The sequence below is a fragment of the Conger conger genome, chromosome 11 (genome assembly GCF_963514075.1).
Source record: "Conger conger chromosome 11, fConCon1.1, whole genome shotgun sequence".
Taxonomy (NCBI): domain Eukaryota; kingdom Metazoa; phylum Chordata; class Actinopteri; order Anguilliformes; family Congridae; genus Conger; species Conger conger.
This window is the reverse complement of record NC_083770.1, coordinates 24,949,765-24,973,638: the sequence shown is the minus strand read 5'-3', so window position 1 is coordinate 24,973,638 and position 23,874 is coordinate 24,949,765. Positions and strand designations below refer to the sequence as shown.

General features: G+C 40.2%; 2 protein-coding genes across 12 annotated transcripts in view; both read right to left on the bottom strand.

The window, feature by feature from the left end:
* The window catches only part of sfi1 (SFI1 centrin binding protein), a 31,396-nt gene extending 12,881 nt beyond the window's left edge, over positions 1 to 18,515 (bottom strand). The window contains exons 1-19 of the mRNA XM_061260972.1: positions 18,431 to 18,515; positions 16,957 to 17,013; positions 16,696 to 16,866; positions 15,076 to 15,147; positions 14,839 to 14,949; positions 14,303 to 14,397; positions 12,200 to 12,317; positions 9,677 to 9,779; positions 8,550 to 8,706; positions 5,633 to 5,794; positions 4,580 to 4,650; positions 4,399 to 4,491; positions 4,134 to 4,231; positions 2,737 to 2,803; positions 2,277 to 2,407; positions 1,544 to 1,625; positions 964 to 1,142; positions 614 to 689; positions 63 to 158 (exon numbers count right to left, since the gene is read on the bottom strand). Of these exons, the coding sequence (XP_061116956.1) occupies positions 63 to 158; positions 614 to 689; positions 964 to 1,142; positions 1,544 to 1,625; positions 2,277 to 2,407; positions 2,737 to 2,803; positions 4,134 to 4,231; positions 4,399 to 4,491; positions 4,580 to 4,650; positions 5,633 to 5,794; positions 8,550 to 8,706; positions 9,677 to 9,779; positions 12,200 to 12,317; positions 14,303 to 14,397; positions 14,839 to 14,949; positions 15,076 to 15,147; positions 16,696 to 16,866; positions 16,957 to 16,964 (1,890 nt within the window). The 5' untranslated portion in view covers positions 16,965 to 17,013; positions 18,431 to 18,515. The remainder of the gene's footprint in view (positions 1 to 62; positions 159 to 613; positions 690 to 963; positions 1,143 to 1,543; positions 1,626 to 2,276; positions 2,408 to 2,736; positions 2,804 to 4,133; positions 4,232 to 4,398; positions 4,492 to 4,579; positions 4,651 to 5,632; positions 5,795 to 8,549; positions 8,707 to 9,676; positions 9,780 to 12,199; positions 12,318 to 14,302; positions 14,398 to 14,838; positions 14,950 to 15,075; positions 15,148 to 16,695; positions 16,867 to 16,956; positions 17,014 to 18,430) is intronic.
* A 2,144-nt stretch (positions 18,516 to 20,659) lies between these two features.
* Positions 20,660 to 23,874, bottom strand: part of eif4enif1 (eukaryotic translation initiation factor 4E nuclear import factor 1) — a 29,923-nt gene continuing 26,708 nt past the window's right edge. For all 11 annotated transcript variants that reach the window (XM_061259696.1, XM_061259700.1, XM_061259698.1 and 8 more), the window contains 3 exons: positions 22,890 to 23,243; positions 22,154 to 22,321; positions 20,660 to 21,957 (listed from right to left, as the gene is read on the bottom strand). In XM_061259696.1, the coding sequence (XP_061115680.1) occupies positions 21,752 to 21,957; positions 22,154 to 22,321; positions 22,890 to 23,243 (728 nt within the window). In that variant the 3' untranslated portion in view covers positions 20,660 to 21,751. The remainder of the gene's footprint in view (positions 21,958 to 22,153; positions 22,322 to 22,889; positions 23,244 to 23,874) is intronic.

The window sequence follows — 23,874 nt, the reverse complement described above, 5'->3', positions numbered from 1 at the left end:
TATTTATATATCTACTGTATGTACAGTATGAAATGTGCTCAAAAGTTTGTCTGGGTAATTACCTTCCAGCCATGTAGTGTGTGTGCCAACAGTTTTCCATGGTGGTAGTGGTCAAATTTCTCAAGCCTTCTCTTTTTCCCTCTCCCGTCTTGAACATACTACAACACACACATAGACACACAGAAAACATTTTTTTTCTCCTGAAAAATACAAAAATACAAAAAATGTTTTGTATCCATCAGTCTATCTACCCATCCATGCATCCAAATATCCATTTATCATCCCATCCATCCATCTACAGAAGGTAAAGGCTGCATACTCAAGCTTATCATTTTGACATACAAGATAGTATTAGTATGTCAGAAACCATAGTTGCATAAAATAGCAGTGTTTCCCCTACCATTAAATTGGACCTGGTGGAAATATATATATTTTTGGCAATTGCAGCGCTGATATTACAAGGGTGTAATTACAGTTTCACACCTGTATTCTAAGAATTAATCAATCCAGTTATACGCCATTTCGTCACCAAATGAACTTGAAGATGGTTGATATATGAATAGGACAGGATGTTCTGAAGGCTTAAGAAAATAAATACTTAGATCAAGAGCACCTTTCTCCAGCCTGTGAAGGCCTTTTGAGCACAGAGTAGATGGTTATGTGTCACAGCCCGCTGCTCATTTTCTCTTCTGCAGGAAACAGGACACAGATATGAATAAATACATGGTCATTGTGGAAGCCAATGCACACTTTCAACAAAGCCAACATAATTTAATTTAATTTCCATTTCATTTCCTTCCATTCAGCAACTGACGATATCTCCATCTCCCCATCAGCATGAGGCAGGTGAAAGTGATTAAAAAACCTGATTAAAACTTGGTCCTAAGAGCACAAAATTGGTCTAATTTCTTAACTTTCACACAATCTCACGCAAAAGGAGAAACTTCAGTCCTCTGGTTTTACCCTGATTGAATTAGGGCAATGTTGTCTCTCCATTGCCGCAGGGTTTTGTGAAGCAGTGTGTGCAGGTACAGTCTCTCTGAAGCTTGGCATTTGTCCCTCTCCTCCCTCTCCCAGTCTGCTCTGGACTGCCAGTTGACAAAGACCCGGAGCAAAGTAGACCGGTCTGCATGTAACACCGCCTGTAATGCCAGACAGAGTTCAGCAAAGATTACTCCAATCCAGAAAAGAAATCAAATTGTAGAACTATGGTCTGAGCAGGAGTGCAACGTGTTTTGATCCTTCCCAAGAGAAGTAGTATAGAGTGTATCAAGTTTATAGTGTATAAAGTGTATGAAGGCCCATGCGATGCAACAAAGTGAACTATATTAAAAAGCCTGTTACCTATGCAAATAGGGGCCCTCATTTTGAAATTATCCCAAAAGGAGAGAATTTCCTCAAAATGGTAAAAATGGTCCTAACAAGCTGTTGTCTTATGAAACATCCAGATAACTGTTGCAATTGTTGCATTCCTTCATATTACAAATCACATGAGAATCACATTTTACTTCAAGCTGAATTGGTAACTGAATTACTACTTTACCATCCTCTCTGCCAACCGTTTGTCCCTTTGTTCTTCTGATCGAGCCAACCAGGTGTAGAATACCCAGGTACACACCCTCTGCCTGAAAACACATCCAAGTAAAAGTGTAAACTTCCATATGTTCATTTCTACATTTCCCACTTTATATTTTTAGGGTCCAAGCACAAAAGATGTGAGGCACTCTTGTACCGGCCGGTAATTTAGTTGCACTCCTGTTATCATTTGCCCCAGTTCGTCAGTTACTCCAGTTGCCCAAACATTGCAGTGTTATTTTCACAAGGTCTTCAACCGTATCTTTTTCATAAAACTTGGTATATACAGGGTTTCATTAAAGGAGCACTGTTATGCTTAAAAGCTGAAAATATTTGACATCACTGGATGCGTTTGGCTTGAATCTCCAGCCTGTGTTACCCAGAAGTTAACGGGTGATCAAACTCCACCCTAGAATGCAGAGACTGGTTTATGGACAGGCACCCTTCTAGGAAATCACATAACACTCCCACTAAAATACAGTAACGTTAGCATAAAAATATCATGGAACCTATCTTGGCTAGCCTGAGTGATATGACGGACAGCTCTGACTTCGCCGAGTTAAGAGGACAAGCATTTCGATTTTGGTTAGCTTCGGCTGCCGTGTCCTCCGCCGTCTGTCTCTCTCGCTCATGCAATTCTTCCTGTTTAAATTCTGACTGAAATATGCAAAACTTTTTGTGCTGATGAGGAAAAGACATACTGAACATGGGCCTCTGCTGCCCCCATCCTCCCCCGGGTTTCCTTCTTCTGCGCGACATACTCTTTCCAGAAGTCAAAAAATTGTGGAAGGGCCCATCTTGCATAATAGCAGTCTGCCCTGAGCTCCATCTCCTGTCAAGACACAAATAACGGAAACTTTAAATTCCTGCAGCCCCTATACACTATGAACTCTGAAGCTGAAATTGAAAATAATACGAATTAGGATCAAATAATTACACAGCTAAAAACACTTTTACTGATTACAACTGATTACATACATGAATACCATTTTATTATAAGAAAAAAGCCTGTTTTAAGAAAAGCTATAAAAACAAAATTCAACAAATGGATTTCACCACCAAAACCACATCTATATTTCTAAAAAGGAGGATGTCACTGTTGTTTTTTCATAAATCTCAAAAGTAACAGCATTCAAGATTGTGTGTCTGAGCATTGCATACCTTCCCAATTCTATTTTCAGTGAAGCGCTTTCTCCAGAAATGCAGGGTCTTATTCAGCAGAGACATGCTGTTCATAAACCAAAAACAAACATTATCACACAACCAAATGACAGTTTCATCACAACAGAAAACATAAGTGGAGCAGGATGCCTAAAACAGATTTTCGTAATAACAAATAAAAGCAAAAATAGACAAAATAATAGTTTTCATAAAAACAATGGAAATCTTTTGAATTGGGACTATCCAAACTTTTTTTCTTTTATTTTTTACTTTTTATTGGATTTCATTACACAGAAAAAGTGGAAGGTTTTAGACTGGCCAAGTCAACCACCAGACCTTAACCAAATTCAGCATGCATTGAAGGGGAAAAACCCCCTGAAACAAAAAAACAACCGAAAGAAGCTGCAGTAAACGCCTGGAAAAGAATCACAAAATAAGAATGCAACAGTATGGTGATGTCAGTGGGTTGCATGCTTGATGCAGTTATTGCAAGCATGCTATCAAATATTAAGTGTCATTTACTTTCATTTATTTTAATACTCTCTGTTCCAATACTTTTGCTAACCTAAAAATTGGGTGGTCTGATTCCAAAGGTGTTCTAAGTAGTTTAAAATGGTTTAAAGATTAAGAATCATCTTTTGTCCAACTCTAAGCACAAATTAATATTCTTCTCATGCCACAAAATCAATTATTATGGATGCTGAAACACTGCACCAAAGTAAAACAACCACCTAAAATAAGTCCAAATTAGTGGGGGGGGGGTTTCTTAAGTGGACTAAGTCGGCACCTGCCCTCACCATCGTGACAAAACCTTGTTTTCGAAGATGAACAGAATCAAATCTAAAACGATTGGTGGGGGGAGGGAGATGTTGCCGGCTGAGCCCAGTTGCTGTACATGATAGAATGTAACACCGGGTGTCTCGGTGGTGCAGCCTGTAGAGCACTGACCGCATGCTCATTGCAAGCCGCGACGTGGGCGGTTCGAATCCGACCGTCCGACATTTGTCGCATGTCTTCCCCTCTCTCTCGCTCCCATTCTTCCTGTCTCTCTATACTATATACTGTCCAATAAAGCTGAAAAAGGCCTAAAAAATATCTTAAAAAAAAAAAAAAAGAATGTAACACCATTGAAACTGAATTGGATGTTTCAGGCTACAAGCACACCAAACTGCACAGTTCCTCATTTCTCAGTAACTCAAACTCAGCATGACTTATAGAGGCTATATTCCCAAATAGGCCATAAGATGTGCAAGCTGGCTTCAGACCAGCATGACTAAAACAGTTGGCCGTATCACATGAAACTCTTTTCCGAACCGTTTCATCGCCGCCATATACCGTTGATTCCAGTATAAATTAGCACTGAATTTTACCGAATTAGAACAGGTGGCTATGTGTACCTGTAGTGTGTGAGTGCGGTATGTCTTTCTTGTTGATGGTTCCTTTCTTCAATTTCCTCGTAACATTCCTGCCAGCGATTCCAATACTTAGCAATGACCTGTTCAATACACACCCACACAATTTTCTCTACTGATGAAAAAATATAATTAAATAAAAATGTATATTCTTGGTATTTACTGCATGCATTAGACTTAATAGAATTTATTTAAACATTTTCATTTAATCTGAAACAGTAAAAGACATCACAAAGATTGATCTACTAACACTGTGCCGATACTGCTGGAGTGCAACATTCTTGTTAATTTGATGAGCCTTGCGCTGAGATACATTCAGGGTCAGAAGTGTCAATCCCATGCGCTGCAAAGACAGAAGGAAAAGATGAATGGAAAAAAGACACTTTTTCTATAATAATCCTGAATATCTGAAAGTGATTATTCCTCCTAACCATCAGGTGCTGTTTGTAGTGCTCACAGGCAGATTGGTTTCTCTCTGCCTCTTCCAAACACTGGTTCGTATCTTCACAGGAATTCAGGGAAAAAAAGATTAATAAGGATATTCCTGACTCAAGGGGACTACTTCAGCAGGAAGATGTCAACAACGCCTCATTGCATTCCTTATAGAGTGATGTTCTCCACATCACTCACGATAAAAGCATCTGCAATTCAATGTAAATGAACCATGTCAATCTGTCAATTAGATTTTGATTCTAATTATAAGCAAAAGCACACAAAGTTCCCTTTACTCGAGGATTAGCCAGATGAAGCAAACCTACACTTGAACCACTGAATGAAAGTATAAGGCCCAGTAAGAAGAACAGAATCTCTATACTTGGTCATGTGCAGCAACAAGGGGACGTGTTCTATGGTCGTAGCCCATATTGATTATAATGCATATATCCAAAATGAAAAACATTACTAACCACTCCTCAAATTTGCCATTTAATTAGGTATTGTCGAATTAGGTATTGGCCTGGTTTGCAGTCCCAGAGAAGGGCCTTTTGGACAAGTTGGATGTACAGAGGTGTAATGTGCTTTGCCATTTTGTTTTGGACCCTTTGCTTTTCCCCTACCCTGGATTTTTTTTTGATTGAGGGCATATTTCATTCTTTTAAGTTTTTGTTGATTGTTTGAAAATCTTTAATAAATGGCATTAAGCTATCCCTTATTTTGAGTTTGTGAGTCTGTTCACCATGTGATGCAGAGGCCCCCCCCAGACCAGCATCATCACAATACCTATTATAGTAACTGAGTGTATATATTTATATGATTCTTTCACCCAACTTGAGAATTTCTCAATGCAGAAGAAAGAAGTCCCCAAGCAAGAATACATATATTTTTCTATTAAATTCTAATTTGGGGGATTGTCTGGCCCGACGGTCAAGCACAAACAACAAATGATGGTGTCAGCACACATGTCCGTTAAAAACAACAACTGCTCTGATTGTTGAATCATCTGAATACTGCACTGTGATAAAACACAGTTGGTTTGAGAAGGATACAGCCTTTCCAGCAATGCAGGGCCCGGCGCTGGACACGTTGGAGGGCCAGAGCAGAGGCAGCCTCCCATGTAGCCCTCTCATTCTGTCTGTGTGACAACTCGTCTTGCCATGTACTCCAATACCTCCTCAAGACCACGCGATGCCTCATGTGTTCGCTTGAAACTACAACATAGCACCAAATAGAATGAAAGCACAGAAAACTCATATGCTTTTGCTGAATTTTCAAATAATTAAAGTTAAGAATAAATGGTAAATGGTTAGCATTTATATAGCGCCTTTATCCAAAGCGGTGTACAGTTGATGCTTCTCATTCACCCATTCATACACACTCACACACCAATGGCGATTGGCTGCCATGCAAGGCACCGACCAGCTCGTTAGGAGCAAATGGGGGTTAGGTGTCTTGCTCAGGGACACTTCCACACAGCCCGGGCGGGGGATCGAACCGGCAACCGACATCACTGTTTTCAGTTGGGGTGGGGTCTTTTACTAAAAAGTAACTCACAAATAAGTGCCATAGTAACAGGTAAATGTGCGTACATCCCATATGTTGCACTTGGGGCAGTCGATTTTAAAAATGTTTTAACTTCTGAAAGAGCATTGTTGTGTGTCGCAGAACACTTGCCAAAGCGCTCTGCGACACCTGTAAGCAGGTCCACAGCTGTAAAACAGGCTTTCGGCACAATAAATAAACAAACAAATAAACAAAGAGAAATGAATTTGTACTTGTCCAAAGGACAGTTTTTGAGCTGCAAATAATAAAAATGGTGCAACCTGTTAATAAGTTTAAGGCAATTACTTTTTCATATGGGTAGCATGGGTGTTTGATACATTTTTGTCATTAAATAAATGAAATAATATCCATCCATCCATCCATTACCTTAACCCGCTTATCCTGAACAGGGTCGCAGGGGGGCTGGAGCCTATCCCAGCATACATTGGGCGAAAGGCAGGAATACACCCTGGACAGGTCGCCAGGGCACACACACCATTCACTCACACACTCATACCTATGGGCAATTTAGACTCTCCAATCAGCCTAACCTGCATGTCTTTGGACTGTGGGAGGAAACCGGAGTACCCGGAGGAAACCCACGCAGACACGGGGAGAACATGCAAACTCCGCACAGAGAGGCCCCGGCCGACGGGGATTTGAACCCAGGACCTCCTTGCTGTGAGGCGGCAGTGCTACCCACTGCACCATCCGTGCCGCCTGAAATAATATTAAAAAACTAAAACAAATTAGCCTTGATCAAGCAACTGTTTCACATTAGTAATTAGCTGAGGATATGGCAGAAGAGTCTCATAATCCCTGGGATCACCAAAAGTATTACAGTTCCTGCTGTTGTTCACACATCATTTGTAATGTATTTTTTTGGTTGACATTATGAATATCTTTGAATTTAATTCCATGTTTTGAAGCTAGACAATATGTTTAAAAAATTTTATAAACAATAAAATAAACTCATATTTTGAGTTCTGATGGGATTAGGTGGTTGCACTATACACTGGTTTATAGGTTTATGTACACTGTGGTTTATATACACTGTTTTAGCCTACCTATTGTACTTATTTTGCAAATGACAGTGGTTAGTAAAGAATACAAACTATGAGCATAAAATAGTCATAGGCCGTATAATTCTTACTCTCATCTTGACATGGCTTGACCGCTTGCTCTGAGCACACGCAGGATTTAAAAAGGTATAAAGATTTGCCGGGAGTTGTGGCTGGGTATGGCTGCTGTAAGGACGTGCTTTGTCCCTGTTATACGTATTAAAGTGTTGTGTTGTTGAATCTCGCTATACAGGTTCTCTCCCTTCCTAAGTGCAACACAACATTTGGCGACGAGAGAAGTCGAAAATGATATACAACAGATACCACTGTGTAAAATAAATCGAAATTGATTGTTGTTGATTGTACTCTTAAAGGGTTCTGATTTTCTGCATGTTTACACTAGGACTCGGAACTATACTGTCCTTTCAGGTCCTATTTGCACTTGTTCTTGTGTTTAATTTGCACTTTGTTGTACGTCGCTCTGGATAAGAGCGTCTGCTAAATGCCAGGCAATGTAATGTAATGTAATGTAATGTAATGAAATATTACCTCTCACGTATCATATACAAAGAGTTAATTTGCAAAAACGGATAAAAGCCTCTCTTACAACGAATAAACAAACAGCCGTTTGATTGATGCTCCCTGGAGTGCCCAAAAAATATGATTTAGGATGATAAATATAAACGGAGATGTTGTTGTAAAATAATCCCTCAAATATGTAGACGAATTGTTAAACAATACTTCATGTTATTAAATGTATTCTCATAAATAATATGGTGAACAGTCGGACAAATTGCGCTGCACTGATGCCGTTTACAATGCGTCAGTCGGGCAGATACGAGCATAGTTTCATATATTGTTATCATATTCATATATTACGTTTTATAATGTGTTTATTTTTATACATTTTTGTTCGTTTTATCTCTTAATTTTGTAACTGTGTTTTCAATGGTGCTAGACAAATGACGTGTATTATTATTATTATTATCATCGTCATCATCACATTCGTTGTGCAGAACTGTTCGTCATTTATAGGCAACTGTGGGCGGGACATGAAGCTGGCAAAGTTGCGCCACATTTAGAGTTGATTGTGATTTATAAAGGAAAACTGGCGTGGGACGTGCGTATGCACTGTTTTATAAATCAGAATATTTTTTTGCGTACGCACGTCCTAGGTTTCATGCTTACGCAACCTTCGATATTTGAAAGCACATGAACACAGCATTAGCAGAAAGCGTCAACCAAAACACGCTTCATATGAAGTCTCCACTAGCGACTGGTTTAAAAAATACAGTTGGAATATTTTTTTTTTGTCGCATTTGTGACCGTTTTAGTCGCAGTTTGAAGACCTGTTGAATGGTACCTTCCTGCTCCTTCCTGGCTTGCCGATAATAAAGGTAGCTGGTCCAAGCGAACAGAGTCCTTCTCTGGAGCCCATGATTGTGGTGCAGAGAGGCTCTGGTCTCCCCCTCTCTTAGACTGCAGGCCTGCACATACACTTCTCTCCACTGCAGCCAAGCCTAAACAATACACCAAATTGGGCTGTAATGTTTCCAAATTCACCTAGAACACTGAAAATATAATAGCACTCATCTTGCTAATTATTTTAAAATGACAGCCAAAACTTTTTTTCCAAAATCTAGACATTTTCCACAAATGCACTTTGCACTCCTAAAATCATTAATGTCTCCCTGAAATCAACAGTAAAGCATTAAAATTACTATTGGTATACATTCACCAAGAAACTTTGTTCACCCATTCATACACTCACACACCAACAGCGATTGGCTGCCACGCAAGGCACCAACCAGCTTGTGAGGAGCATTTGGGGGTTAGGCGTTTTGCTCAGAGACACTTCAACATGGCGCGACATGGCTCAGGCAGTAAGAGCAGTCGCCTGGCAGTCGGAGGGTTGCTGGTTCGATCCCCCGCCCGGGCTGTGTGGAAGTGTCCCTGAGCAAGACACCTGACCCCTAAAAATGCTCCTGACGAGCTGGTTGGTACCTTGCATGGCAGCCAATCGCCGTTGGTGTGTGAGTGTGTGTATGAATGGGTGAATGAGAACCATCAATTGTACAGCGCTTTGGATAAAGGCGCTATATAAATGCCAACCATTTACCATTTATTTCAACACACCCATAGTGGGATCGAACCGGCAACATCCGACAGCCAGGGGGGCAAATACTTTTTCACGTCACTCTAAGCTTCAAAGGGGTCAGTAGGCCCTAGTGTACTATTAACTAAACTTCCTCTTCTCATGTCCTGTGTATGGACAGAAATGCCCAAGTATAGGCATTAGCCTATAGGATGGGAATGTATGGGGGAGGTGAGGAGGGGGCTGCTTATAAAGGTCTAACTATATCTACTGAAAACTTTGAAGCAGTCGGTATCCTTCAATCAATCCTTTTCACATACATGGACACAAACCCTACACAACAACTCCATTAATTATGTTATTTAATATGTACAGCCAAATGTGCTCCTGCTCACCCTGCTCTGCAGTGACAGTGCCCAGTGCTGCAGGGCACACTCTTCCAAGACGTGCTGTCTGTCCTGGCGCTGCAAGCACCCACTCCACAGCATCCACGCAGACCTACTCAAGAGACACAGGACTGTTTTAGAGTACAAATCCACTACAGAACAGAAATAAATATCTCAATAAATATATCTGACAAGCAAAGCATACATCAGTGTATACTACTGCGAACACATTTGTGGGTGACTTCACAGTGCTCACACCCACATAAATGACACTGACATTACCTTGATGCGTGTAATCTGTGGAGGTCCCCCCCACACGCTTGTTTTGCCACCCACGTTACAAAAAACAAATCTATAAAAAAAAACTCTGTAATCAAAGCTTGCTGGCTTCCCTTGAGGGTGGTATTTCCTGACTAAATTTGTCTCATTAATTATTCCTGAACCTCCCCAACTCCTACAAAAAAATATTGCCTCTGCAATTCGAAAGTGAACCAATTTGCTCCTGTCTTCTTCACGCATGGAACATTGCATTATTAGATCAACCTTCTTGCAGGAAGTTGGCATTTTATACCCTTGGCAGGAGGGAGGAAAACCGAGGAAGCATGGTAATATACTGCTCCCTCCCCTTTCATAATTTGGAACCGATCCCCACATGGCGTGGTCTCCATATTTCATCCTGGCATTTTGGGGATTCCCCCTTGGAGCAAGGTAAGGGAACAAAGAAGAAAGCATACAACATACAACAAACACGATACCTGCATTTACAGTGGTGTGAAAAAGTGTTTGCCCCCCTTCCTGATTTCTTATTTTTTTGCATGTTTGTCACACTTAAATGTTTCAGATCATCAAACAAATTTAAATATTAGGCAAAGACAACACAAGTAAACACAGAATGCAGTTTTTAAATGAAGGTTTTTATTATTAAGGGAGAAAAAAAATCCAAACCTACATGGCCCAGTGTGAAAAAGTGATTGCCCCCTAAACCTAATAACTGGTTGGGCCACCCTTAGCAGCAACAACTGCAATCAAGCGTTTGCGAAAACTTGCAATGGGTCTCTTACAGCGCTGTGGAGGAATTTTGGCCCACTCATCTTTGCAGAATTGTTGTAATTCGGCCACATTGGAAGGTTTTCGAGCATAAACCGCCTTTTTAAGGTCATGCCACAGCATCTCAATAGGATTCAGGTCAGGACTAGGCCACTCCAAAGTCTTCATTTTGTTTTTCTTCAGCCATTCAGAGGTGGACTTGCTGGTGTGTTTTGGATCATTGTCCTGCTGCAGAACCCAAGTTCGTTTCAGCTTGAGGTCACGAACAGATGGCCGGACATTCTCCTTCAGGATTTTTTGGTAGACAGCAGAATTCATGGTTCCATTTATCACAGCAAGTCTTCCAGGTCCTGAAGCAGCAAAACAGCCCCAGACCATCACACTACCACCACCATATTTTACTGTTGGTATGATGTTCTTTTTCTGAAATGCGGTGTTACTTTTACGCCAGATGTAATGGGACACACACCTTCCAAAAAGTTCAACTTTTGTCTCGTCAGACCACAGAGTATTTTCCCAAAGGTCTTGGGGAACATCAAGATGTTTTCTGGCAAAATTGAGACGAGCCTTAATGTTCTTTTTGCTCAGCAGTGGTTTTCGTCTTGGAACTGTGCCATGCAGGCCATTTTTGCCCAGTCTCTTTCTTATGGTGGAGTCATAAACACTGACGTTAACTGAGGCAAGTGAGGCCTGCAGTTCTTTAGATGTTGTTGTGGGGTCTTTTGTGACCTCTTGGATGAGTCGTCGCTGCGTTCTTGGGGTAATTTTGGTCGGCCGGCCACTCCTGGGAATGTTCACCACTGTTCCATGTTTTCGCCATTTGTGGATAATGGCTCTCACTGTGGTTCGCTGCAGTCCCAAAGCTTTAGAAATGGCTTTATAACCTTTTCCAGACTGATAGATCTCAATTACTTTCTTTCTCATTTGTTCCTGAATTTCTTTAGATCTCGGCATGATGTCTAGCTTTTGAGGATCATTTGGTTTACTTCACTTTGTCAGGCAGGTCCTATTTCAGTGATTTCTTGATTGAGAACAGGTGTGGCAGTAATCAGGCCTGGGTGTGGCTAGAGAAATTGAACTCAGGTTTAATAAACCAGTTATGTTTTAACAGGGGGGGGCAATCACTTTTTCACACGGGGCCATGTAGGTTTGGATTTTTTTTCTCCCATAATAATAAAAACCTTCATTTAAAAACTGCATTTTGTGTTTACTTGTGTTGTCTGACTAATATTTAAATTTGTTTGATGATCTGAAACATTTAAGTGTGACAAACATGCAAAAAAATAAGAAATCAGGAAGGGGGCAAACACTTTTTCACACCACTGTATCAAATTTTGGAACTTCAGGGAAATGTGCTACAATTTCTTTTTTATTGCATTCATTGCGTCTTTAAGAATTCACAGGGTGGGCATGCCAAGTCTCTATGTGCTTTGGGGTCACAGAAGCACAGAACAGTTCTGTTGACGAGGTTTGAAGAACTCTCACCTTAGGGCAGTATTCTCCCACAGCTTCTGAGCGGCCTTTTGACGGTTATGTTTAATCCTTTGCATCTCCAGATACGATCTCCATCTTTCCCAGGCCAAGCGCAGACAACGCCCTTCAACTGAAGCAGCACAAAGCAACACCTTCAGCTTCACTGAATTGATCAGTGCACTGCCAAGACCCTCGTTAACTGTAATGACTCATTCCTCTCCCTGGTACCACTAATCGCCTATAGCTTTTTTCTATTTGTAATATTCCAATTGAACATACCCAGCATCACCTAGAAGCCATCCATCAAAAATGTCACCTGTGATGAAGTGGTGACACAAATCAAAGTTTCTCCAAATGTAGCTGTTGGGGTGCTCCCATGTTATTTAACCACAGCATCTAATAGCCTACTCTGTAATTAGTATTACAAATAACTTGTAGGCCTGTGCTTACTGAGTGGTAGCAGACCCATTTCTACACACAAAGGTGTGTTCATTATCAGTTGGTGCCTTGATGGGAATTTGTAAATTATAAACCAATGACTTTTGGGAAACCAAGTAGTGCTCATAAGGACCAAGTTTCACTTGACACCTGCGTTGGGGCTTGTGAAACTGAATGAATTCAATATTTACAAAAAGTTGTCACTTTACAAACACATCTAGATAGAGGGTTTTCTTATTCCACTTCATTGTCTGACAACCCAAAAAAGCGGACTGTCGAGCTGTCAGCCTGCACAAAAAAGAAGTTTAGAAAAATATGTCGAAAGTACTTTCTAAATCCCAAAAAGACAAGACTATTTAAAGTGCAGTTTGTCTTGCTTACCAGAATTAAATGGTTTTATATTTAAGCATTATCACACAAGAGGGAGTGCTGTTGTACTGCATATCGTCATGGCTAGGTTGTAGGTACAAGGCTGCAGGCCGAGTACCGAAGATAATGACATCCGTGATGATATATTGTACAACAGCAACAACAACCTCGAGTGTGATATTGCTTTTATGCAACGGCTCTACAGACAAGGCTATTCATCAAGTAATGGTAATTTGAGACAATAGATTGACTTTATTTGGCATCAACAAAAAATAGTACCTCCAGAATTCTATTAGTTACTGTACAGTACCCGTCTTGGGTTGCCAGGTAACTCTATAAATAAATGCAAAGACTGACTAGTTAGCTCAGCTGCATTTGTTTATTGAGTTACCTAGCAACGCAAGACAGACATAAGCCTTTTTTCCATAACATTTTGTTGCAAATTAGTGCCTGTATCACTATAACTTTGTAGCGATTTAAAATTTGTTTTATGAAATTTAAATGTATAGTTTAAAACATTGTTGTAGTTGTGGTAGTTTTATTTTTGCAATTTTCGCTAAATGCATTTTGATAATCTGGTCACCAACAGCGAAACAGCGAACTCTGGTTCAACATCCCAACACAAAACCAGACTTACAAACTCAGTGGCCACTTTATGAGGCACACTTGACTGGGTAGGTGCCCCGAGAACAGTCTGAATTATTTGTGCCATGAATTAAATAAAGTGCTGGAAACATTCCTTAGAGATTCTAGTCCATTAATATTATTGCATCAAGCAGTTGCTGCAAATTTGTTGGCTGCACATTCATGCTGGCAATCTCCCGTTTCACCACATCCAAAATGTGCTGTATTGGATTGGGATCTGGTGACTGCGGAGGCCATTGGGAGTGCACTGTCATGTTCATGGAACCAGCTAGAAATTATGACACGGTATCCTAGATGACGGCAATATCCCAGATCATGGCCATGAGTGAGGGCACAGGGTGGTGTATTGCAACCGTTACATTCTTTGGGGAGAACCCTGTATATCTTTGTATTTATGTTTCCTTATTTACTATTCATTTTGATGAACTGCATTTGAAAAATAAAACATACAAATAACTGCGTTCACATTGTTTTACAGTAAACCAAAGTAATGTTTTTTTAACATTTCTTCACTCCTATGGTTTTCTCCCGAACAATTTGTGTAAAGTATTTTCAGTGCCTCTTCAAATAGGTCCAATACATAAAAAACCAAAGACATACAAACGATTTATGAAAAATATTGTTAACAGTCCCCCAAATTTCCAAAAGATTCCGAAAGAATACCGTAGATGGCTGCCATTTGAATTCTCTCCTTGCGCTCTCTTTGCATAGCCACAAACTGCTGCCAGTTGATGAAAACTTGGTTAAACAGTCGGTACCTACGACATAACCCATATTCCTGTTAGTCAACATCAAACAAAGCTGGTAATGCACAGGGATCACAGGCATTGTCATCCAGTGTATATACAGTTCAATACAAAAAGAATTGGGACAGCTGTGTCAAAAGTGGGTGATATTCTTCTGTCCTCATCAAATTTGAATTTTCTAATCAAACAATGACTTTGAGGCAAAATGTATAATATGTTTGAGCATGTGAAAAGCATGTTCATTGGGGTTTAAATCTGGTGACTGATGTAGACTTTGCTATAATTTTTTAGTTGATTAGACTAAGCAGGGGACAATGTTCTTTAATGCTACATGCAATTTGAATGCTGATTGGAAGTACAGAGGTGCAAATAATATTGTCAAATATTTTCTATATATATCACTCCTACTGATTGAAGCAATTAGCTGAATGGTGAATGTCACACTTCTCTCACCTATAGTGACATTCGGCTCTCATGCACAGTCTCCACTCCCTCCTGGTGACCCACCACTCTCCTTTCCATACCGCAAATGCATTTCGTAGAACTCTATGTTGGTAATGTGTCCTGGAGGAGAGGGAATCTTATTTCAAATAAAGCCATCAAGAAATGTACAGCTTCAGAAGAGGCCTGTCAAAAACAAACAATACAGGCTAGCAACTTAATCATGTTTTTAAAAAACTGGTATCATACCTAGCTTCAGACGGATGAACTAGACCAAACGTTTTCCGGATCCAGAGGGAGAATAATTTCTGTACCAGCTGTCTAATGAGAAAGAGCAAGAAAATAAAATGCAACAGTCACTGCTTGTTATAAATAGTGCTCCCAAAACACACACACACACACACACTATGTGGGTCTTAACTTTTTTGTCAGAATACTAATTTGCCAAACAATAATGATTGATCACAGAGACCCAAATAAATATGCAAAAGATTGGACATGTTTCCTTTCCTCTCCAAGAGAAAATAAGTTGGGTACAAACCTAAACATGGCATATTTCTGTTAATGCCCAATTACTATGTATTTGCTGAATTTAGAACAAATAGAACAAGCCCATGTTAGTATTTGGACAGTGGTACAATTTCTGTTGTTTTAGCCCTGTACTCCAGCTCCAGCTGTTAAATGAAACAATGAGTATCAGGTTAAGGTGCAGTGCCAATTTTAATTTGAGGGTACGTACATCCATATTGGATGGTCAGTGTAGGAATTGTATCCATTTTAGGGGGCCAAATGTAATAGGACAGTTAGCTTCTCAACTGTTTCTGATTAGTCTGGTGTATTCAATCGCTTCCTTTGTGTAGGCATCTGGCTGAAGCCACACTTCCTCAGACTGAAAAATGGGGGATGTAAAGCATTAAAACCAGGCAATAGCCTACCCTATTCAACCAGTTCTGTTTATTTTGCTGGATTAACGAGAAAACAAATTTGCTAAATAATCAAGACAAATATAGACAATAATAATTGAGAAATCATAATGACAATGAGATAACTATAACGGGAGATAGTTTAACAAAGAATAACAAAATATCAAGGCCCACCTCTGTAGCATAGCTGCAGCTAGTGCTGATACGTCTTGGTGCTAGTATTTTTTATCAGGGCCTTATTTTTATCTTAGTCTGAGACAAGCAAGAATTTGTGACCATAAAGATAGTCATGAAACTTCATTACTTAAAATATTCCTAGAGCCTCCTTCTCAATCTGTTCATAGTTTTCTTCTGTTTTGGCCAGCGTGCGTGACACATAGGCTATGAGCCTCTCACTACTGTTCATCCATCCTATGATTTATGATCCAATGTTTAGTCTGCATAATACCCTTAAATTTGGTTATATTTATGTTGGAAGCAGGGACAGTGGAAATGTACCTGGGACAAGTAGAACACTGACCTACTAGCCCAATTTGACCAGGAGATAAAATACTTAACATTGAGCCCTGTTTGGGATTATCAGACTTGCTGCAAATCAGTTAATAAACAACTCCAATTGTTTCCATAACCTTGATTACACTGCTGAGGCTAAATGGGTATTCAGGAAACCTGTTGTTATTGCCCAGGCAATTCAAAGAATGGGGGGGGTTAACGGGGTAATGTATCCTGTCAACATACTTTTATTACCTTTATGGTGATTAACTAAAGACTGTCTTAAATTAAATGATCAGTTTAATTTAGTTATTTTACTTCAATAAAAAGCTTAAAAGACTGGCTTCGTTATCTTGACTGGATAAAAAATTGGGCTTTGCATTACCAAATGCTTGTAGCTACATTTGATGCTGAAACAATATGTTGTGTCACAACAAAAAAATTGTAAATTTACCTTTTCGTCTGGTCTTTCAGTCTTCCAGCTTTGTTACAAGTGTTAACTCTGTAACTGACCCTTCTAGAGAGACCATGACGTGCATGCATGGGCCCTTGAACCACCGTCAGAGCACCATTTTTGCCACTGGTAGGGTCCAATCGTGCAGGAGCCTGGGGTACTTGAGCTGCACTAAAATGCAATACCACATGTCTGAAGCATATTGTAACTGGAAAGGGAAATGTATGTTTTTTTCACTGATGGACAACTATCCAAACTTACCTTTTCATGATAACCCTAACAGTTCCCTTGGAGCAGTCTGTAATTAACTTGAGTATCCTTTGAATGAAATTTCAAAAAGCACGATCATTAACATTGCCTTGCAAGGAAATAATAATAATCATGTGCAAAAATTGAAATCTTCATGCAAATTACGGTTGTGTTACATTATTTCCCCTAACTATTATACACACAGTGAACACATTATTAGGCATTTATTAGACTTATTTCTTAGACTTATTAGTCATCTGCTGTTGTAGCCTATCTGCTGAAGAGGTTTGGCATGTTGTGTGTTCAGAGATGCTCTTCTGCATACCACTGTTGTAATGCGTGGTTATTTGCGTTACTGTCACCATCCTGTCAGCTTTCACCAGTCTGGCCCTTCTCCTCTGACCTCCGTCATTAACAACACGTTTTTTCCTGCAGAAATGTTCAAATTTCTGAGATGCTCGCGCCGTCATAAAACGTCCTCTCACCCATCGCCTACACACAAGTTAGTATTGTCCAATGATATCACTGTTGTAGATTTACAACAGAGTGATATCATTGGTCCACGCTGTTTATTTTCATGTCACTGTTAAACAAGCTACCTTTTTATATTCACGTAAATGTTTTAGATAGCATTGCCTACTCTCTCAAGGTCATGCTGCATTACTTCAGATTAGTCTTATAAATACAGAACTGGGGAAATCAGTTTCATTACGCTGCTCGGCAATGTCAAAAGTGTTCCTTGTAAAGTTCACGCACGTACACACATCGTTTTAATAGACGGTATCAGTTTTTAATTAATGTTAAGATTAGCCAGATAAAGATGTAATACAGAAATTTGCCCGCATAACTGAGTGCAAAAGTGTAGTAGGCTAGTTGTGCTTCAGCGGCTGTTCGGAACAGGAATAGGTGAACAAACACGGCCTTCCGAATACAGGTATTTTTTCTGTAGTCATTTGTCATTTTCTCTATAATTATTGGTCCAATTCACATCAATGAAAGTCTTTGTGTGTCTGGGATAACTAAAGTACACATTCCCCGTGTTCTGTTCGGAAGTGAGTCGGCTTTGTGCTATTCGCGTATGCTAGCTACATCATGCTAACAATGTTAGTAACATCGTACAGGGACCAGTAAAGGCTTAGAACACACTAGCACTTCGTTATTGTAAGTTTGATCACCTCTACTGTGAAGTAAAAAAGTGGACAAATTACGTTTTCTGTGAGAAATGTATTGGCGAGCTCACGTGCACACACAGCGGTCTACATTCTAAAGCTCCACTTTGCCCTCCCTAATAAATTATAGCTAGCTAATATTTCTGAGCAGGAAAATAATACCAAACATATAGCTAACGTTACGATTTGTTTTCGACAATAAATGAATGATAGCTAGACGTCAGCTTGCTAAATTTGCACGTAATACGAATCTATCAAATCAAAAATGTATTAAAGTAGGCTACTATCGATAGTTAGCTTTTACCTAGAGAACTTACCTTGTTGGTAATGCTAAAACCTCATGTCTTGGTAGACTATATTGCGTTAAATACGGAATTGCCGAAGATGACTTACCTACAATTAGCTAATTATGCCAGCATTTGTTGCCATTGTCTGGGGTATGTATATGATTTGTTACAAAAGCCGCCTTGACTCCCGCGCCAATGCTTTGGCTTCACATAAACATCCGGACCTGAAATCACGCCCATTAGTTTGAAGCACATGCATTGGCCCATGCAAAGATTTTCCAGGATATGAAGATGCCCAACTGAGGAGAACTCTGCAGCCTTGGAGCCGCAGCGAGTTCCCTAGAGCCTGGATGAAACGCTAGATGCCAGTGTAACACGAGTTCAGTTTTTTTTTTTTTTTTTGACCACGGTTTTGTCATGCCAATAAAGACCGACACGCCAGCAAGAGAAGATGGGCCCACACTGCCATTACAGGGTCAATGGAAGACCTTTGTGTTACTGCTCTACTAGCCATGCTGACCCACGTCAGCTCCACGTGTGTATTGACAAGGTCCAGTTTTCCTTCACATATCTGAAGTTTGTCCACACGGGAAGCATCCTGCTTTATTGCATGGCCACTCCCATAGTGGCATGGAACAAGTCATTAGGTTCTACCGAGCATTAGGTAAGAATCGAGATCGGATGCGAGTTACCGGTTTCACTATATATCTTGGGGAAAATCTACTGAAGTTATTGACAAGGTGACACATTTTTATTACCGCGAAGTGAAAACATTCTAAATATAATCCAACATAATCCATCAGAAATAAGTGCCAGCAGAAACTAAATTGGAATTGCATAATTTGAATGTGTACATGTGTAATTATTTTAATTCAAATAAGATAATTCGATCAAATTCAGTTCACAATCAAATTAGTGTTTCCTGTACCATGCATCCATGTATTTAGATATGTAAACACAGGTGCATCTCAAAAAATGTAAAAGTTCATTTTTTAAATTTAATACAAAAAGTGATACTTTCATACATTCTAGATTCATTACACACAAAGTGAAATATTTCAAGCCTTTTTTGTTTTAATCTTGATGATTACAGCTCATGAAAATAAATATTAGAATATTACATAAGACCAATCAAAAAAAGGATTTATAATACTTTTCAGAAAGGCAACATTTCTATGTGTTCATTTATGCACTCAATACTTGGTGGGGGCTCAGCCTGTGGCCCTGCTGAGGTGCTATGGAAGCCCAGGTTGCTTTGATAGCAGCCTTCAGCTCGTCTGTATTGCTGGGTCTGGTATCTCATCTTCCTCTTGACAATAGAGAATGTATGGGGTTCAGGTCTGGCGAGTTGGCTGGCCAATCAAGCACAGTAATACCATGGTCAGCAAACCAGTTATTAGTAGTTTGGGCAGATGACATGACATGCCCCCCCCCCCAAATCATCATGGACTGTGGAAACTTCACACTGGACTTCAAGCAACTTCGATTCTGTGCCTCTACTCTTCCTCCAAACTCTGGGACCTTGATTTCCAAATCAAATGCAAAATTTACTTTCATCTGAAAAGAGGACTTTGGACCACGGAACTACGGTCCACATAAATGAACATACTTTTCAGAAGGTCAACATTTCTATATTATAAATCCTTTTTTTGTTTTTGACTTATGCAATATTCTAATATTTTGAGATACTGGATTTTTCATGAGCTGTAAACCGTAATCAAGATTACAACAAAAAAAGGCTTGAAATGATTCACTTCATGTGTAATGAATCTAGAATATGAAAGTTTCACTTTTTGAATTAAATTATGGAATGAACTTTTCCACAATATTCAAATTTTTTGAGATGCACCTGTAGGCAAAGATTGTCTCACTGCAAACCATTGGTGCTGTCAATATTTGCATTGAAGTTACACAATTGAAATTCAATTCCTGCTGGCACTAATATCTGCCCATACATACTTGGAGTAATAACATGTATGAGTAAGGTTTAAAAACGTATTAGCAAAGCAAAGAGCAACAATGCAGTTATATAGACCAGTCATATGGACAAAGATGCTGAAAAGCAGACTTCTCCCCCAACTCACACAGGTGTAAGGGGCAGGAAGGGGTCTCCTGCAAATGTGATCGAGGTCTAGCCAGTCATATCCCATCCCCCTGGTAGGCCATTCAAAAATGAAAGGAACCAAAATGTACAGATCACAGGGATTCTGTATTCGTACCCTTGAGTTCAAGAATCCTGGTAACAAAGCCACCAAACAATTCTATGTGAGTGATTTTTATTGAACTTTTTTTTTATTTTTTATTTATCAATTCTATTTGTGCCCTTTTACTTAATAGCACATAGTATATACTTTAAACAAATTTAATCTACCACCCCAAAAAGAAATTGATGTGATCCAGAGCAGCGCTTCACTTCCAGTGACTGTGGGGAGACAAAGAGGGAAGCAGAAAACAGCCATAGAGAAAGGCACAATCACATAACTGCCCAGAGGTCACAAAAAAAAAAAAATAATAATAATAATCTCAATACAAACTGCTTCTGAAAAGTTAAGGGCTATATGGAGATCCTCATCCTGTCCACTCAACCTCTCATTCAGTCATGGGCTGGAGGTGGTCCAATCATAACAGGCCCGAATCTCCAAAGAGCCTTTTCAGAAAGACATTTGAGGGGGGTGGACAGAAGTGAAAGGATAACATCTTACGTTGGGGGGGGGGGGGGGGAAATAGGCTGCATGTTAAATAAAAAATTCTCACAGGACATTTCCGCTCTCCAATGAATCACTACGTCAATGACAAGCACCATCTTGCTCAGAGCAGCAAATCAAAACCATCAGGAGCAAAATTATATAGCTAAGCATGACAGGATTGAACCAAGTCTCCACTCTTACTTGGCTGTTCTACTCAATTGTCCCAAGTAGTACTATCTATACAGCAGGATGGCATTTCCAACAGAAAAAAAAAAGCATTTCTATGTACACGATGAAAGAAAAAAACCCGCAGTCTGTACAAATTGGGCTCATACATCATTTTCTTCATATTACAAAATCCCACCTACACACATTTCCAATACAAAACTATGCAACCCCAAAAGGGGTAAAAGAAATGTATATTAAAAAAAAAAAAAAAAGGCTTCCAAGTACTTGTCGTTCTTTTGTCTGCTCAATGTTGTTGCATCTAAACCACCCGGCTACAACTCCCTCCAGGTATAAGACGAAGAACGGAAACAGACCGAGTGCTTCACAATCTGTACATCTGTTATAGAAAACAAAATTCACATTGTTGCACAAAAAAAAAAAAGAAAAGAAAAAAAAGCCTGTGTTCTGCTTTGTATCATGTCCTGCTCTTGGTGCCTCATTGACGGAACTCAAGTTCATCCACACTGATGACCTTGGCTGGCATGGAGGGTAAGGGTTGCTGCAAGACATCAGAGCCGAACCACTTGGCCAGGCCCATGGGGGGGCTGCCTCCTCGGCGCTGGGGGTGGCCTGTCCGGTGTGGTCCATGGCTCTGTGACAGTGAGCCGGCCGGGTGAGAGCCAGGGACAGATGTCTGTGCCACTGGAGAATAGGAAGTGTTAATAACAGTTGTGATGATTACATTTTAGGCTCATAAGTACACATTTACAGATCACATACCTTCTCACATCTGAACACCACAAGGATGTGATATTTAGAAACCCATCACTAGGAGAGGCTATCCTAAGGACATAGCCTACTAAATCCTAATACACTTAATTTGCCATGGAGAACTAACCTTGTCTCTGCTGCAGTGGCTGCTGCATGACTGTAAACTGCATGGGAGTGCCAGCACGGGGGGGCAGAAGAGGGTGTCCTGCAGCTCCAATTGGGTAGAAAGACTGCCCTAACAGGGCAGGGGGCAGCCCCTGTAACTGGGAGAGGTCCACACCTGGTGGAAAAATGCCTGGGGAGGAAATGCAGGGAAGAAATATTCCAAGTTCAAACAACCAGTTCTGGGTCCAACTATTCACAATGGGGCTGATGAAGACTTGATGCATGCAAAGTTAAATGAATTCCAAATGTAATTTGCCAAATTCTGTTGAACGTTGCACAACTCTGCAAGTAGGGAATGTTGATTAATGACAAGCCAGTTTAATATTAATTCAAATGTGCCACAGTCCAATTCCATACACCCAAAATTTAGAGGGGTGCACACTAGCAGAGCACAATTATAAAAAAAATTAAATTGACATTTCTGCTTGACATTCCTCCTGGTCATTCCTGTAGTCCTCTTTCATGTGTTTATTGGCCAACGTTCAGCTAGATGCCTCAGTGATCATCAGTGAGCAAGCATTGCCCTGTTCTAGGACTAATTGAAGGCCGATGAGAAAACCATGTGACAACACATTTAATATTTGAAGAAATATGCATATATACACACCCATATGCATAAAACAATAGAAATAGATCTGTTCACAAACACTATTAATCACAAAAAAACAGTTAAGTGGATAATAAAAGATGATACGGACCAGCCTGCAGAAGGGAAGGGGGCAGCTGTTGGGGTTGCATGCCTTGGGCTATCATCCGCTGCACCACACTGGGGGGGAGCTGGTGTGGTGGGGGCCGCACCAAAGGCACATGGGATAGCAACGGCACAGGGTAGACGGGCCGAGGGAAGGGAGATGCAGAGCCAGGGGACACCAGTGTGGGGGTGTGTTGGCCGGAGGAGCTTGGCCGAGTCCGATCTGGGTCCTTGGAGTGCCGGCCCTGGCCAGAAAGAGGAGTGGAGCAGGTAGATCGAGGGAACCCCGTCTTCATGCCCCCAGCAGGCAAGCTGTTGCCATCCGCACTGTCCAAGAAGGAGCTAGGGGAGCTGCTGTTTTCTGTGTGGAAGAAAGAATAGCGTTTAACATTAGATAAAAGATGGTGCTGCACTCAAATTTGAAACCGTCCTGTATGTTATAAAATTGTTAACTTTTTTTGGCAGCCACTAGTACTAGGGCGCTGCCATCTCACAAGCTAGGCATTTTTGCTTCACTATTGTTCACTCAGTGCCAGCTCCTCCAACTAGCGGACGTAACTTCCCCATCAAAACTAGCCAATAGACATCATACTGTGTCACAAAAAAGAAACATTTATGTAAACCATCAGACAAGATAACAATACAGCTTTCAAAGAAAGTAGGCTACCATAGATAACTTCATTAATAAGGTTTGCAATATTTAGCCTAAATTCATATGCACATGTTCAGAAACTATTATACTTAAAAAAATATATTATAATGAATTATACATTTGATAATAATATCAAAGATTATATAAGTAAGAAAGATGTTGGTCAAATTGATGGTACACAATTGAGGTGCACCAATGCCATCTGAAGCATTGGTATCTGTGCCAAAACAGGCCGCAAGTACCCCACTTGCTCCATCCCATTACGGATCAAGCTTGCTTATTGACCTCCAAAAATACGTTGAAGTTATCTTGAGATTCAGAAGTCCTCACCACTCTTGGC